General features: G+C 42.3%; 1 protein-coding gene across 7 annotated transcripts in view; it reads right to left on the reverse strand.

Moving 5' to 3' along the window:
* Nucleotides 1-13,642, reverse strand: part of LMO3 (LIM domain only 3) — a 58,828-nt gene that overhangs the window by 44,132 nt on the left and 1,054 nt on the right. Inside the window, exons 1-3 of one of the 7 annotated variants that reach the window (XM_036457800.2) lie at nucleotides 12,621-12,790; nucleotides 10,660-10,726; nucleotides 5,346-5,559 (exon numbers count right to left, since the gene is read on the reverse strand). In XM_036457800.2, the coding sequence (XP_036313693.1) occupies nucleotides 5,346-5,551 (206 nt within the window). In that variant the 5' untranslated portion in view covers nucleotides 5,552-5,559; nucleotides 10,660-10,726; nucleotides 12,621-12,790. Of the gene's footprint in view, nucleotides 1-5,345; nucleotides 5,560-9,372; nucleotides 9,488-10,659; nucleotides 11,180-12,620; nucleotides 12,791-13,642 lie in introns of those variants that run through there. The other 6 variants (XM_045587805.1, XM_045587804.1, XM_036457801.2 and 3 more) reach the window with 6 other exon arrangements.

The raw sequence follows: 13,642 nt of genomic DNA on the forward strand, positions 1-13,642 counted from the left end.
AGTCTTGTCTGGGGAGGGGGTGGCTTTGTTAGTGAAAATATCTAAAGTCTGTCAAGCAAAAAGCCACAAAACTAAAAGAACTAGATTAAATAATCACTCGCTGAAAATGGATGACTCATGGTTTTAAAGACAGAATGTTATTGGATACAAATTTAGAAATAATAAATTCTCTGTGCAGATGAAATATTTCTTAAAAGTTTATTGAAAAGCAGTTGACACTGAGAAAGTCTGAGAACCCACCAATTTTTTTCAAAAGAGAAGGCTCCTTCCAAAAGTATTTTACAAAACAAAATTGTCACTCCTGATTTGTAATGGTCCATGAACGGTATAGAGTTAAATTATTTAAAAATGTAAATTTAAATAATGTTTTACGATAATAAACAGAAAAATGGACTTAAAATTACAACTTTTTATAAAGCTATAAATAAAGATAATTTGCAAGGAATATAACAGTGTGTTTTTTTTTAACAGACCATAGAATCTGATACATTCTCATATGTCAAAATATTTCATAATACTAAGATTAGCTTAGACATTTAAATATGGTAAAAGTTATGACTATAATAAAGTGTTAGAAAACCTTCAATGAAGCTTGTAGAGAAGAAAAAGGTTATTTGGGAGAAGTTTTACTCCATATAAAAGCTTAAAGTTTCAGAATTTAAAATAAAAGTTATTTTTCAAATAACAATAATTCACTGCTTTCCGAGGAAGATATTTTCAACTGCCTACTATTAAAAAACACAACAATGAAGCAAAAAAGGAGAGAACGCTTTATTCAACATTTAAAAATTGTGAAGTAACTTGTCAGATAAAATAATATTAATAACATATTCATATTTTCTTTTAAAGCCTTAATTACGTACTAGTACTAATCGAACCTTATGTAAAAATTTAGAGGCACCAGGGTTGATCTGTGAGAAATAAAGCGATAGCTAGATTAATGTTTTATGCAGCCATTGCTTTTTCATGTTCTATTTTAAAGTTACTCTATCGTTATATTAAAGCATTAATTTGTAGTAAGCACAGCAACTTCGAACCGTTTTTTTGATAATTGGCAACTCTGATGGAGCACGAAGCATCACTCTTTCTCAGTAGTAGTTTCGTTTTAAAGAAATCATCCTCACATATAAAAGTAGAAAATTGCATTCAAATTTATATAAGACATTTTCAGCTTCTCATATAAGAAGAGCTGTAAGTAGTTTCTATGGCATATAGCACAGCAAAGAGTTTTGAATATATTCTTTGGTAAGACACTTTTCATAGAGGTACAAGATATAGGCTATATGGACTTAATGCTTAAAATATACCACAAGTAAGAAGTTTTAAGCTTAACCAAAAGCACACCAGAAATTACCCCAAAACTTGAATTGTAGATTGTGATATCCTTTACTGCCTCCAAGTTGAAAAATGTTTTGCTATTTCTCCTGGTTCTGACTTCTTATCACTTGCCACAAAACCTTAATTCTAAAACTCTGGTTATACATTAACTATTTCATTCACATTTTCCAAACTGAAATAAAGATGATAGTGTGGCAATGATTAGAGTCTTATAAATAACATTACTAAATCTTTGCTAATTTTCATACTGTAATTGTTAGTCTACTTTAGGCAGTCTATTAATTTTAAGCTCTATTTCAAAGTACAAAGATGCTTCCATGCTAAATAGTCCTAAGTTCATCTCTTCATAATATAAAATTCTAAATGTATTGAATATATTTTTAACAGATACCTTTCTACATCTTGACATATAAAGATTGATGGACAGATTGACTTCATAGTTTAAGTCAGAGAGAGTGTTAATAGAGGAAGTTTTTGAATGTCAATCCTTTTGTTCCGATAGGTAATGAATGAAAGCAGAGGACAGTCCTACAAACTGTCAAATTCTTTAATCAAATCTATGCATTTACTATTCTAAAGAAGAATAAAATACACTATACCAGCCCTGTTATGGAAAGTAAACTATTCAGATTCGAAACTCAGCACATAAAACTAAAATATTTTCTTTTTCTTAAATACATTAATTGTGCCACAAGGAGAAAAAATATCTGAGAGGAATCAAATTTATCACAATCATAGTTCTGATAACTCATAAGAAAATACCTTGTGATTTAAATTTGTGTATTCATTACTTAAAGAACTTGTAAAAACAGGTCATCACTATCATTGCTCCAAGCAATGCAAAATAAAACATTAGAACTTCAGGAATAATTGTTCAGAATTAAAAATTTTTTGTTTAGGTTGTGTGTGTTTTTTTCAAAGAAGTTATTAGGAAGTTAAATACAATTGTCAAAAATAGGTCACTCTTTTATAGATATGGAAAAAAAATTCTTTAGACCAGGATAATGCCTATAACAAATATTAGTGCAGATAACCATTTTTTAAAATAATGTTCTTATTTAGATGCCCAGTGACTTAGACAGAGAAATACAGACCTGTAAGTTTTTTTATGGCCTGTTTGATGCTTCAAAAAAATTATGTAATATCCAAAGACCAAAAGCAAAACTGAGCTATTTTAATAGGATTTAAATGGTTAAGCACTGGTTATGGAAAATTCAGATAGGAAATATGCAGAACCAGAAGGGAAATAGCCACAGGATTCTACTTGTTCATTGGTCATATTGCAGATTTTGTATAAATTGTTAAATGATTAGATAGTAACAATTTTAGGTACATCTCCCTTTTTTAGTTCGTTATTTCATCTATTACCTAAAAGCATGCCTTTCACACAGCAGGCATTCAATGAACATGTTGGATGACTATTTATACACATTCAAAGAAATTAATTTGTAATTAATATTAGCTTGATTGTATTTGCCCATCTCACATACGGAATCAGACCATTTTAAGGTGCCAGAGACATTGAACGTCCACACAATATCACTGAGCTACATGCTTTCCACATAAAACTAAATACCACATCTGTGGCATAATCTATAATACATAACGCAGGGTTTTTACTCACATACCAATTTCTGATTTCACTTCTACAATTTTCAAGTGTTGATGAATTACTAGCTGCCAAAGAAGTCACGTTATATAAAACAAACCTTCAGTTTAAATAAGGGATAAGCTTGCTGTTAACAACTTAGTTTGAAATATTAACAACCTTTGGGCTGTTAACATAACAACTAACCATTAATGTGGTAATGACCAATTTAAGAGGAAATTGTGCTCTGAGAAATGAATATATTGGCAATCAGGACCAGGTTTTATATCTGAGAGAGTATGAATGCCTAAAAATAAGTTAACAAGCATTAAAAGTTTAAGCCTATCAGAAATTAACTAAACATTATATTACAAAGAGCAACAATACGAACTCATCTGAAAATTTTCTTCAACAAAACACGTACTTGAGATATCAAAGCAACTGAACATCATATTTTATTACCATAAAGATGAATAAGTCCAAGGTTACTTCCTCGCTATTATTATATATGGACAACTGCAAAATGGCTTCTGTAAAGACTCAAAGATTTCATTGGCAAATCTATATTTTTGACTTAAAAATTCTAGGTATTTTCAAAGATTTTCTTTAAATTTAACTTAATTCTGTCTTTACTTCATATTAGGACACCTTAATCTTGCCAGACTCTATAAAACTACATGTTTTGTAATTGATGCCACTGTAGACACTGCAGTTATAAACAAAAATAAAAGTCAAAAAGATTAAAAAACTCATGACATATTGGTTAGTAATGATAAAACGAAACTAGGAAGCAATGTTAAGTCATTAAAAACAAAATAAATGCTCTATGTAGAAACAAGGTTCTAATTCACAATGAGTGGAAGGCAAATTTTTATTTCAAAGGGAAAAGTTCAACGACTGCAGTTCTAAGAGAATTCAGGCAGTAAGTTGATTCTGGTTAGTAGTCCCACCACAATGAAGGAAACCCTGGTATAGTCTCTTCCCACCCTAGCCGGCTTGGCTCCGCAGATAGAGGATAGAGCATTGGCCTGCGAACTGGAGGGTCTCAGGTTCGATTCCGGTCAAGGGCACATGCCCACGCTGTGGGCTCAATTCCCAGTAGGGGACTTGCATGAGACAGCGGATCCATGATTCTCTCTCATCATGGATGTTTCTATCTCTCCCTCCCTCTTCCTTCCTCTCTGAAAATCAATAAAAACATATTTTTAAAAAAGAGTCACTTCCCACTGTTGGCACCTTGCATGTATTTTGAGTAAGATAACACAGAGGAGTAACAAATGGTCATAGTCTGGAGGCTGTCAGATGAGGCAGTCCTAAGAAGGGAAAGACTAGAATGTCAAAAACAGCACCACATTCACCCTCTTGTAACTATTACTCAACAAATAGTAATTTTTTATATACCAAAGATTAAATCGGACTGAAAAATAACTGAATTCTACAGCAACAAGCACTAAATTTCCTAGAAAGCACCTCTCCAAACAACTAAGATGGTTAAGGAGTCACCGCTGATTGATAAATTTGTGTCATAAAGGGGAACAATTAAAAATAAGTCTCTTAATGTTAGACTAGGAACATGACTGATCATATCAAATATGAAAACCCAAATGATGCCATGTATCATTTCTCTAATTTGATTGATCCTACTTTATTAATATAAGTAATAGGCAGCCGAATCAAGTCACCGAGGTCCCTGGAAAGTGAAATAATCTTTCTTTAAATAGAAGTCCATGTGTTGAGCACTAACTGATGGGAAACAAGTTTAGTCAACGCCATGGCTTCCTAAGCAAGAACATCTGTCGGATCCTGAAACTGTCCAGATGTTTTCAGTGAGGACAGTGGCTGTCATTTCCCCGTAAGGGTGGCAGTTGTTACTTTGCTAATTTCCATGCAGCCACTGGCCAGTCTGTTCACGACCAGTGATCTCTAGTGCTGGCCACATGGAATCGGGGGAAAGATGTATTCACACTTTGGGAAAGTTTTCCAAATTGGCTAATCAATATCCCAATAAATACCAGCTGAGAGTTTCAAACACATTTTCCTCTGACAATTCTGAAACAGAAAGAGAGCTGCATGTTTTGTGTTCCGCTTGGCCCACCTTGTCACTGACAGTCTAATAAACAAAACAAACAAAAAAAAAGCATATGCTGATTTCTACCGAATACGACCTTGACATGAACATGACAATATAGGAGCAACCAGGCCAGCCAAATCGAAACCCTTCCGATAGCGTGTTTTGTTGGCCACTGCATAAGCAATAATTTGCTTCAACAGGCACCTGGCAACGTTCTGAAGGCTGACAGGTTAACATCTCTCAGGACTAGAGGCTGGTAGGAAGGAGGGGAAACAAACCAAAGCACACGCTGGCAGAAGGACGTTAAAAGGAATCCAGGTGCCGCTGGTGGGCAAGGGCAAGTCCTACCTCAGATAGTCTCTGCGGCAGAGGATGAGATTGGCCTTCGTGTACAGGGTGGAGCCCACTTCTCCCAATCGGCAGTCACAGCAGGCGCACTTCAGGCAGTCCTCATGCCAGTACTTGTCCAGGGCCTTCAGAAGGTAGCGGTCCTTGATCTTTCGGTTGCAGCCAGCACAACCTTTCGGCTTGGTGTCTGGCTGGACTGAGAGCATTTGTATACCTAAAAGGAGACAGAAACCAAAGAGGGAGCTGGGACGACCAGACAGAGCCAAAGGACATTGGAAGACCTCAAACAAGGTATATATAGTTCTGAGTGCCTCCGGTAAGGAGTGTGAGACTCTCCTTGTTTAGGACTGTCCTAAAATCAAACTATATTCTGGATGCAGGAAAGATGCTTGTAGTTAAGTACATGATACAATCACCCCAAAAGTTCACCAATCCTATATTACCTGTGTGCATCCAAATGCTTCCTTCTGTGCCATTGGTATTTCAAAGTATTCATTATGTTAAAATTTTTAAAAAAAGAAAGTATACTCTCAAGCATCATTTGGTGCCTGTGTTAATGGCAGGTTACCTAACTATATACAACCAGATACTCTTATATAAAACTGAAGTATAGGATTACGTAATTCATTACCATTTGCATGCACTTATTTATAGAAGAGGAAAACAACAGAAGGCAAAGTCTGAATATTCATAATACACACACACACACACACACACACACACACATATATATATATATATATATATATAATTACACATACATAGATAAATGTAATATGTACAGTGTATATATTACATAATGCTATCCTAGACATAGGGGCATTTTTATATTTTTAAAATGTATTTCCATCATAAACAAGGAGTCTAGCTGGGTCTTACAACTTGGCCAAAATTTGAAAAAAAAATATTCGCCTGAGTTTTTTCTTTCCTAACACCCAGCTTTAAAAACAACAACCCTGGACTGACTATTCCCAGCTTCGTATTTATTAAACAATTCCACTTTAAGCACTGTCAAGCATCACAGGCATCCACCAATTCCAAAGTCCCTCATTTTACAAACTAGGATACGGAGGCCTGAGAGAGGTTAAGGTCCTGGCTCAAAGCTGAACAACAGTTAAACACTATCCTGGGTGGCCTTCCCACACTCTGGCAATGCCATCGCTCTATCCAGCTTCCTCTCCTAGGCAGAAAGTTCTAAACTTGGACACGGAACGGTACAAAAACACCCAATGTGCATGCACTTTTGAAACAGTGTCAAGAAAAGAAATGCCAAGCTCTGGCCTTGAACATGTCCTGTGTGCTTCCTTCCTCCAAAAGAGTGAAACCTTCCTCCGTTCCCTCTGATGCCTTGCGATGAAGACTTCGCCTCTATTACCTTCACTGTGTTTTTTTTTCTTCTTTCTTTTCTTTAATCACACCAATAAGAAACATCAGGGCACAGTCTCCACGCAGATGGATGACTTTCCTAGCTACAAATACGACATGAGCTGCACATGATACTGTTAGGACGTTGAACTTCCATTAGAAAATAACTTCTCTGGTGAGAGGACTGGAGCAGGCAATGGCACGGAAGAAAGCAGCGTGGCTGTTCTTTCTGCGTGATAGGCGTAGCCGTGGTCTCCGGAGCTGCAAACCAGCAGCTGGCTTTGAAAAGAAGAGCAGGTGGTACTCCTATAGCCTGCTTTCTGCCCCTTTTCTTTGAAGGAGCTGAGGGGCTAGTGTAGATTAATCATAACCCTTGATAGCTCACTCTCTAGAACTTCTAACAAATGAAGTTTCTTTGATCAGAACGAGTAACTGTCTTCTAGCAAGGTTCCACAAGGATTCCATCCCATTAATTATAGTACAGATCTCACCCTACTGCCTCTTAATCATGCACCTAAGGGGAGGGAGAAATTTTGATTTACTAAGTGATACTCTGGATTTCATTACGGAAAACATCTAGAGATAGATTATGAGTGGCTATTCTCATTATCCAGTTTCTAAGGCAATTATTTTTTTTTATATCACAAAGCTACATTTATTTTGTAAAAAAAAAATCCTTCTTAGTGGTAGCTGAGCTGTAATTTCTGAGTTGTGTGTTACTACCATCCACCCTGGAAGGTCAGCTCTCTTTATTCAAAATGCTTTGCCACCAAGACAGAGAATACCAACATTTGGCAGAGGCAACACTGCCCTGCTTGTCTCCACAAAATGTTTTTGTTGTGCTGACATTTTAATTTAGCACTCAGAGGCCAATTAATATTTGAAACTCTTGCATTCTGTTTGGCCTTGGGGCGGAAAAGGAGTTTGATATTTTACATCCGTCCCGGAGCCTTCTTGGAGAGACCATCCTCACCTTTCTCTGGAAAGGGAAGTCTTTTCAATACCACGCAACTTCACCAGCTGCAGAAAAAGAACCATTTAGCAGTCGCCACTTTGCCACGAACCTAAAAAGGCACCAAGCAGTCAGCAACCTGCCCCTCGCTGGCCAGAGCGCAGGTCTGGGTAGAGTTACGTGTCTGGGGCTGAGAAACACTACACAAGTTGCTCTGAGCACATCAGGGCTCCTAACTAGTTTAAGATTGGCATGGAAATTGTTCTGAGGGAAATTCTTATTGCCTCTGAGACCCTGCCATTCTGAGTTATTTGACAGTTTAAGGGAAATCATAATTTCTTTTTTTTTTTTTTAAGACATAAATAATAGCCTGCGCAGTGTGGTGTGCAGAAATAAGTAGAACCATTTCATTTAAACTCTGGTGAGCTTTTAATTGCCCGGATTGCATTGTGAGGCGGCCTAACGGTTGATTGCCTCCATTATGTTCCCTTGTTCTGTGCCATTCATCCGAGCAGTCTCAGCTTCAGTAGTTAACACAACAAAGTAACCACAACTCCACAACACACAGGGGTTTAGAGAGAGAAAATAATCATAAGAAAAGATTTGCAGCACTTAGGCACCGTCTTTTATATTTTTGGACTAACTACACATGCTGAATGGGAAACGTTTTGTCCCCATCAGAAGATTCACAGGGAACAATTTGGGAAAAGGAATTGGGAGAGGGAATACATAAAGGGGGTTGGCAGAGATGAGGTGCCTCGGGAAGATGCTAAAATGGGAATGCGGGTTCTGCAGCTGGGAGCAGTGACACAGATTAAAAGAATTTGGCCAACACAGCCATTCGATTGCCAAGAGGTACCAAACAAAAGATTGTCTCTCCTCCTGCCCATCTTCCTCCTCTCCCAGCCCCCAGTCCAGACTCTGGAGGACCGGATTGGGCCTAAAAGCTTGTTTCTCTCTGTTCACTGGCCCAGAGCATCCCTACAGGCTGCAGCCCCCTAAGGGACAACAATGCAAATAGATGTCCCCAGATCTCAGGCACTGGAGCTGCTTAACTCTGTTCTGCCCCTTCCACTCGCAACCCACACCCCCCCCCCTCCCCATCTCTCTACCACCCCTCCCCTTTTTGAGCAATGGAGCTGGGAACCAATTTGATTCCCTTTTTCTCCAATGCAGCTGCAAGGCTCAGAGATACTGACATTTTTCCACTCTTATCAGTTTAATTACAGTTACCATGGCAGCAAAGTGCTAGTGCTTGGCAAAGGCCAACAAGAGATTTGCAAGACTGAGTTCAATTTTGATGCAGCTCACATGCAAAATAAAAAAAATAAAAAAAAGAAACACACACACACACACACACACACACACACACACACATCTAACAAAGAATCCCTTTGCGGAGTTCTGCTCCGGCCTTTTGTGGTGGTGTCTGCACCCACACAGGGACGATGTGCAAAGAATGTAGCAGTATTTGTTGCAACAACCGCCCCCCCCCCCTCCCTGCCAGATTAATTGGCTTAAGCAGCCGTCTTTCAAAAGCAGTTACAACAATAATATTTTGGATCTTTTACACACACACACACACACACACACACACACACACACACACACACACACACACAGCAGCGGAAGGGCAGGGAGGCTTCGGAGCCAGCCAAGAGCGCAGAGCGAGCGCCGGCAGAGCGCATCCCTGGTGGTAGGCAGCCTTACCAAAACTTTTCTCCTTTTTCTGCATGAGTTGCTCTAGGCGTGCCCGAGTTGCGGAGGCTTCGCATGGGAGCTCCGAAGCCCAAAGAGAGGGTCTCCTGAGTGAGCTGGAGGGTGGACCCGGGGAGCAGCCCGCACCGCTGGGAGGACCGGCTATTGTGCGGCCACTTTGGGAGCCGGGCTGCGCGGCGGGGGTGGGGGAAGGGACGAGCCCCTCGCGGGGCGGCAGGCGGGTGCGGAGGGATGGAGGGACGGCGAATGACAAAGCCACATGCTTCCCGCACGCTGCCCGCCCGTCATCCCCAAATCCCAGCGGCCCCTTGCAGCTCCGCGGTAACAAATGGATTTGATTAAACTGTCACATGCAGCGTGAGCATAGCATAGCATGTTCAATATGAAAAAAGATCGTAAATCCGAGTTGCATTTCATAACAGCTATCTGGGAAGTGCCCCCCCCCTCGCCTTCTACCACCCGCCCCCCCCCCCCCCCCCAAAAAAAAATGTGCTGCACCGGTTTGAATCCGGACCTCGGAGGACACAGGCACCTGGGTCCAGGGTCTCTCTCGCTCACTTCTCCCGGACCACCCCCTCCTGCCCGAATAGCCACTTTGCCCCCTCGTCGGAACCACGCTGTGTTATGGCAGAGTGGGGAGAGGGAGAGGGGTCAGCGTGAGCCCAAAGGCTGTTATTTCAACTCTTTGCGGGGAGGGGTGGGGGTTCATGAATTCCAGCAAGTCCAGAGAAGAGGGCTCCCGAACCCCATCTGGGACCCCATTCCTCGCCTAACGGGCCTGGAGCAGAGCGAAGGGGCCCTAATGCCAACCCCCTCCCCAGCCCCTGTGTCCGCGGGAGCCCGGGGCTGGGCATGCTGCGGTTCAGCAGTGAACTTTGACTGTGATCCACTGGAGAGTCGGACTCGAGACTCTCCGCGCCGCAGCCCCTCTCCCTCCTCTGCGTCCGCCTCTTCCTCGCGTGCCTCTCCCGTCTCATCATAAAAATAATGAAGCCTCGTATGGTTTAAGCAAAACCGCCTGGGCAGAGCTGCAAGCCCGAGCAGAAAAGTTGCAGTTGCGGGAGCCGCCGGGCTGCAGCTCCAGTTTATGCCTCATTAGGAGGCTCGGGGAAGGAAAGAGAGAAAAGAAGAAGAAGAAAAAAAAATACCCACATCCGCACACGCACGCGCACCCGCAGGCACACACACACACACACACACACACACACACACACACACTCACCCCGCAAACAAGCCGCCACCGCCGCGTGTGGACACAGCAGCAGCGGCCGCACTTACCTTCTCAATTAAGCGATGCAAGGGGAGGCGGTTCAGAAAGCACAGTGGCTGCTTTGTAGCGCTTCTCCTTGGGAAAGGTCAAAAAGAAGCATTGTTTGGAAGAAAAAAAAAAAAAAAAAAAAAAAAAGGAGAGAGAGGGGGGGAGGAGGGAATCTATTTTTTTTTTTAAGTTTAAAATAATGAGGTCCTCCAGGATCCGCCACGGAAGGGTGTTGATCGCATCTGAGCCACAGGTGTCCTCCTTTTGAGGCAGCTGCCGTCCGAGGCTGAGGCTGTCTGCTCTCTCTCCTCTCTCTCTCTCTCCTCCGTCCTGGCTCCAGACAACTTACCCCGGCAGCGGCAGCGGCGCGCAGGGAGCCGGGCGGGAGGCAGCCGGGACTCTCAGCTGCGAAATGCAATCCCTTCCCAGCCAGACAGCACGCAGCCCGAGAAAAGGTCACCCCGTTATTACGGAGCCCAGGCAGCGCTTGTCAAGACCGCAGAGAAGCAGCAGCTCCCTTCCGATTTAAGACTATTTACCTCTCGCCCCCACCCCTCCCCTCTCTCCCTCTCTCCCTCTCCCTCTCCCTCCCTCTCTCGCTGGCTCCCTCCGCTCTCTAGCTCGCTCGCTCGCTCGCTGGCTCTCCTGCGTGCCTGCTCTGCAGCTCAGTCAAGTACAGCCGCCCTCGGAAAGTGCAAAAAAGCAGCCGCCGCGAGACAGATCGGGCTTTGTTGCTAATTTCCCAGGGTGAGAATTTACAAGCCTGCCCTGGCAGCCGGCGCGACCACATGCATATGCTACTCACAAACGCTGGGGGCCCCCCGACCCCGCGCACAAAAAGTGACCTCCGGAAGGACCCTGCCTCCTGGACCCGAGCAAAAGAAGTCCTGCGAAGGAGCTCCCAGGATGAGAGCGGGGATCCTAAAATATCCCGGGCGTTCTGGAGTGGTAGGTGGACACACATGGAAAGCAAACTACCTAAGAGCCCTATCGGAAGCCGACAAGGATAGGAGTTTATAAAAGCCAGGGGATCCCACTGCTACCAGAATCCACTGGGAGAGCACACACCCCTCCCTCCCGCCCCTTGCATCCCTGTCTGGGGGAGGCTGCGGTGGCCCGGGCTCTGACTCCCATGCATGAACTCTCTGAAGTCGCTGCTCCCTCCGCAAGGCAGGTCTGCCACACTCCGCTTCATCTCTTACTGGGATGGCCCCAGAGCCAGGCTGAACTTGCTTCCCACTGACCAATACTCACCCCCCCCCCCCCCCAACACTTCCTGCAATTACTTGAATTTCTTACAATTTAAAACGTACATTGCCGGGATGAAAAACACCCAAGGACACCCATAGACATGCTTTCATGACTAACTTGGCCAAAGAGCCACTGAGGGTCTTCAGAAGCTTATTTTCCAGGCCTGGTCAGATTTTTTTTTTCTTCTTCTCCCCAACCTTTTCTCCGCTTAACTTTACATCTGTAAGGGCCATTAGGAGCTTTAAAGTCTCTGTCTCTCTCTCTCTCTCTCTCTCTCTCTCTCTCTCTCTCTCTTTAAATGGAAAGTCATCATCTCCTTTTGGCCTCTATCTGCTATCTTTGCATCCTCCCCAGATTCTCCAAAGGCCGGTCAAAGGTCAAGCTTAAAAATAGTCCAGATTTGAAGGACCCTGGCTGACATGTTTCAAAGACCAAGAAAGATGCCTTTTGTTGAACTCCAAAAAAAACTTTTTTAAAAAATTCTCATCAGTTTTAACCTAGTTCTAGTTGTAAAAAATAAATAAATAATAAATAAGTAAATAAATAAATAAGACAGCCCTTCCCCCATGAATACTTAGGCTAGATTCTGCTTCTCTTCATATAGGATAATGGTTACAACATTGATAACTCATTTTTATCCCTCCTCCTTTTTTTTTTATAAGCCCCATAATAATATAGTAGGTTGTTTACTTTCCTCTCCCTTTAAAAGGCAACAAAACTCAGAACTAACCTGAAAAAGAACGAAAGTCACAGACGGCAGATTAGTGAGAAGCCCTTCGGGTGATTTGTTCTGGACATAGGCTGGTTTCTTAAGTTTGGCTTTTCTGGCCCGTGCAAGCAGGCACACATGCACCTCAGCCATCCACACAGCTCCCGCTGCTGCTGCCACCCCACCTCTCTGCTCCAGCCACTCTGAATCACCCCAGTGTGCGTGTGCGTGTGTGTGTGTGTGTGTGTGTGTGTGTGTGTGTGTGTCTCATGCGCTCTCTCTCAGCCAATGCACTGAGAAGAAGAAAAGAGGGAGGGAGGGAGAAGTATGTGTGGGGAAAGGGAGAAATAAAATCAAAACAAATGGTACAGCTAATGAGGACAATTAAATTAATTATGTTCAAGGAGATGAGATTTTTCCCCCCCTCCAACTGTATGATCTGTTACCCCTCGCTGGCAACTGCTGCTCTGTAATTCATGGCAACTGATTAGTGCATCTATGCAAATCTTTGTTTAAATCATTCAACTAATTAAATGATGGGATTATTCCTCTGCCTATGGTGACATCATTCGCAGTAATTAGTACTCTATTTGGACTGTGGCAGGAAGATTCTCCATATCAACACCAGCCTGCAAAGACATGAACCACTTTGTCACCTTATTTTTTTTTTTAAGGGACAAACACCCAGATCTCTAATTGTGTTTCCTTCCCACCCCCAGCGTCCCCCCCAATCTTTCTTTTCCTCTCAGTTTTACCATTTACCTTACACTTGTATGGGCAAGCAAGGAGAGAGGGAGAGAGAGAGGAGAGAGAGAGAGAGAGAGAGAGAGAGAGAGAGAGAGAGAGAGAGAGAGAGAGAGAGGAACTTAGTGAATAATATGCCAAACCACATGTGTAAAGGAATAAAATGGAATAGTTAACATTCAGCTCCATGCCATTCATTTTCCCCTAAAATGTAATGATAATTAGATGGGTCATAAAATGCTCTTCTTTTCATTATGACTGATGAAATGCATTAAAGCTGACAGGGTATTACCTGACAG

This window comes from Pipistrellus kuhlii, unplaced genomic scaffold (assembly GCF_014108245.1).
Source record: "Pipistrellus kuhlii isolate mPipKuh1 unplaced genomic scaffold, mPipKuh1.p scaffold_m20_p_3, whole genome shotgun sequence".
NCBI lineage: Eukaryota > Metazoa > Chordata > Mammalia > Chiroptera > Vespertilionidae > Pipistrellus > Pipistrellus kuhlii.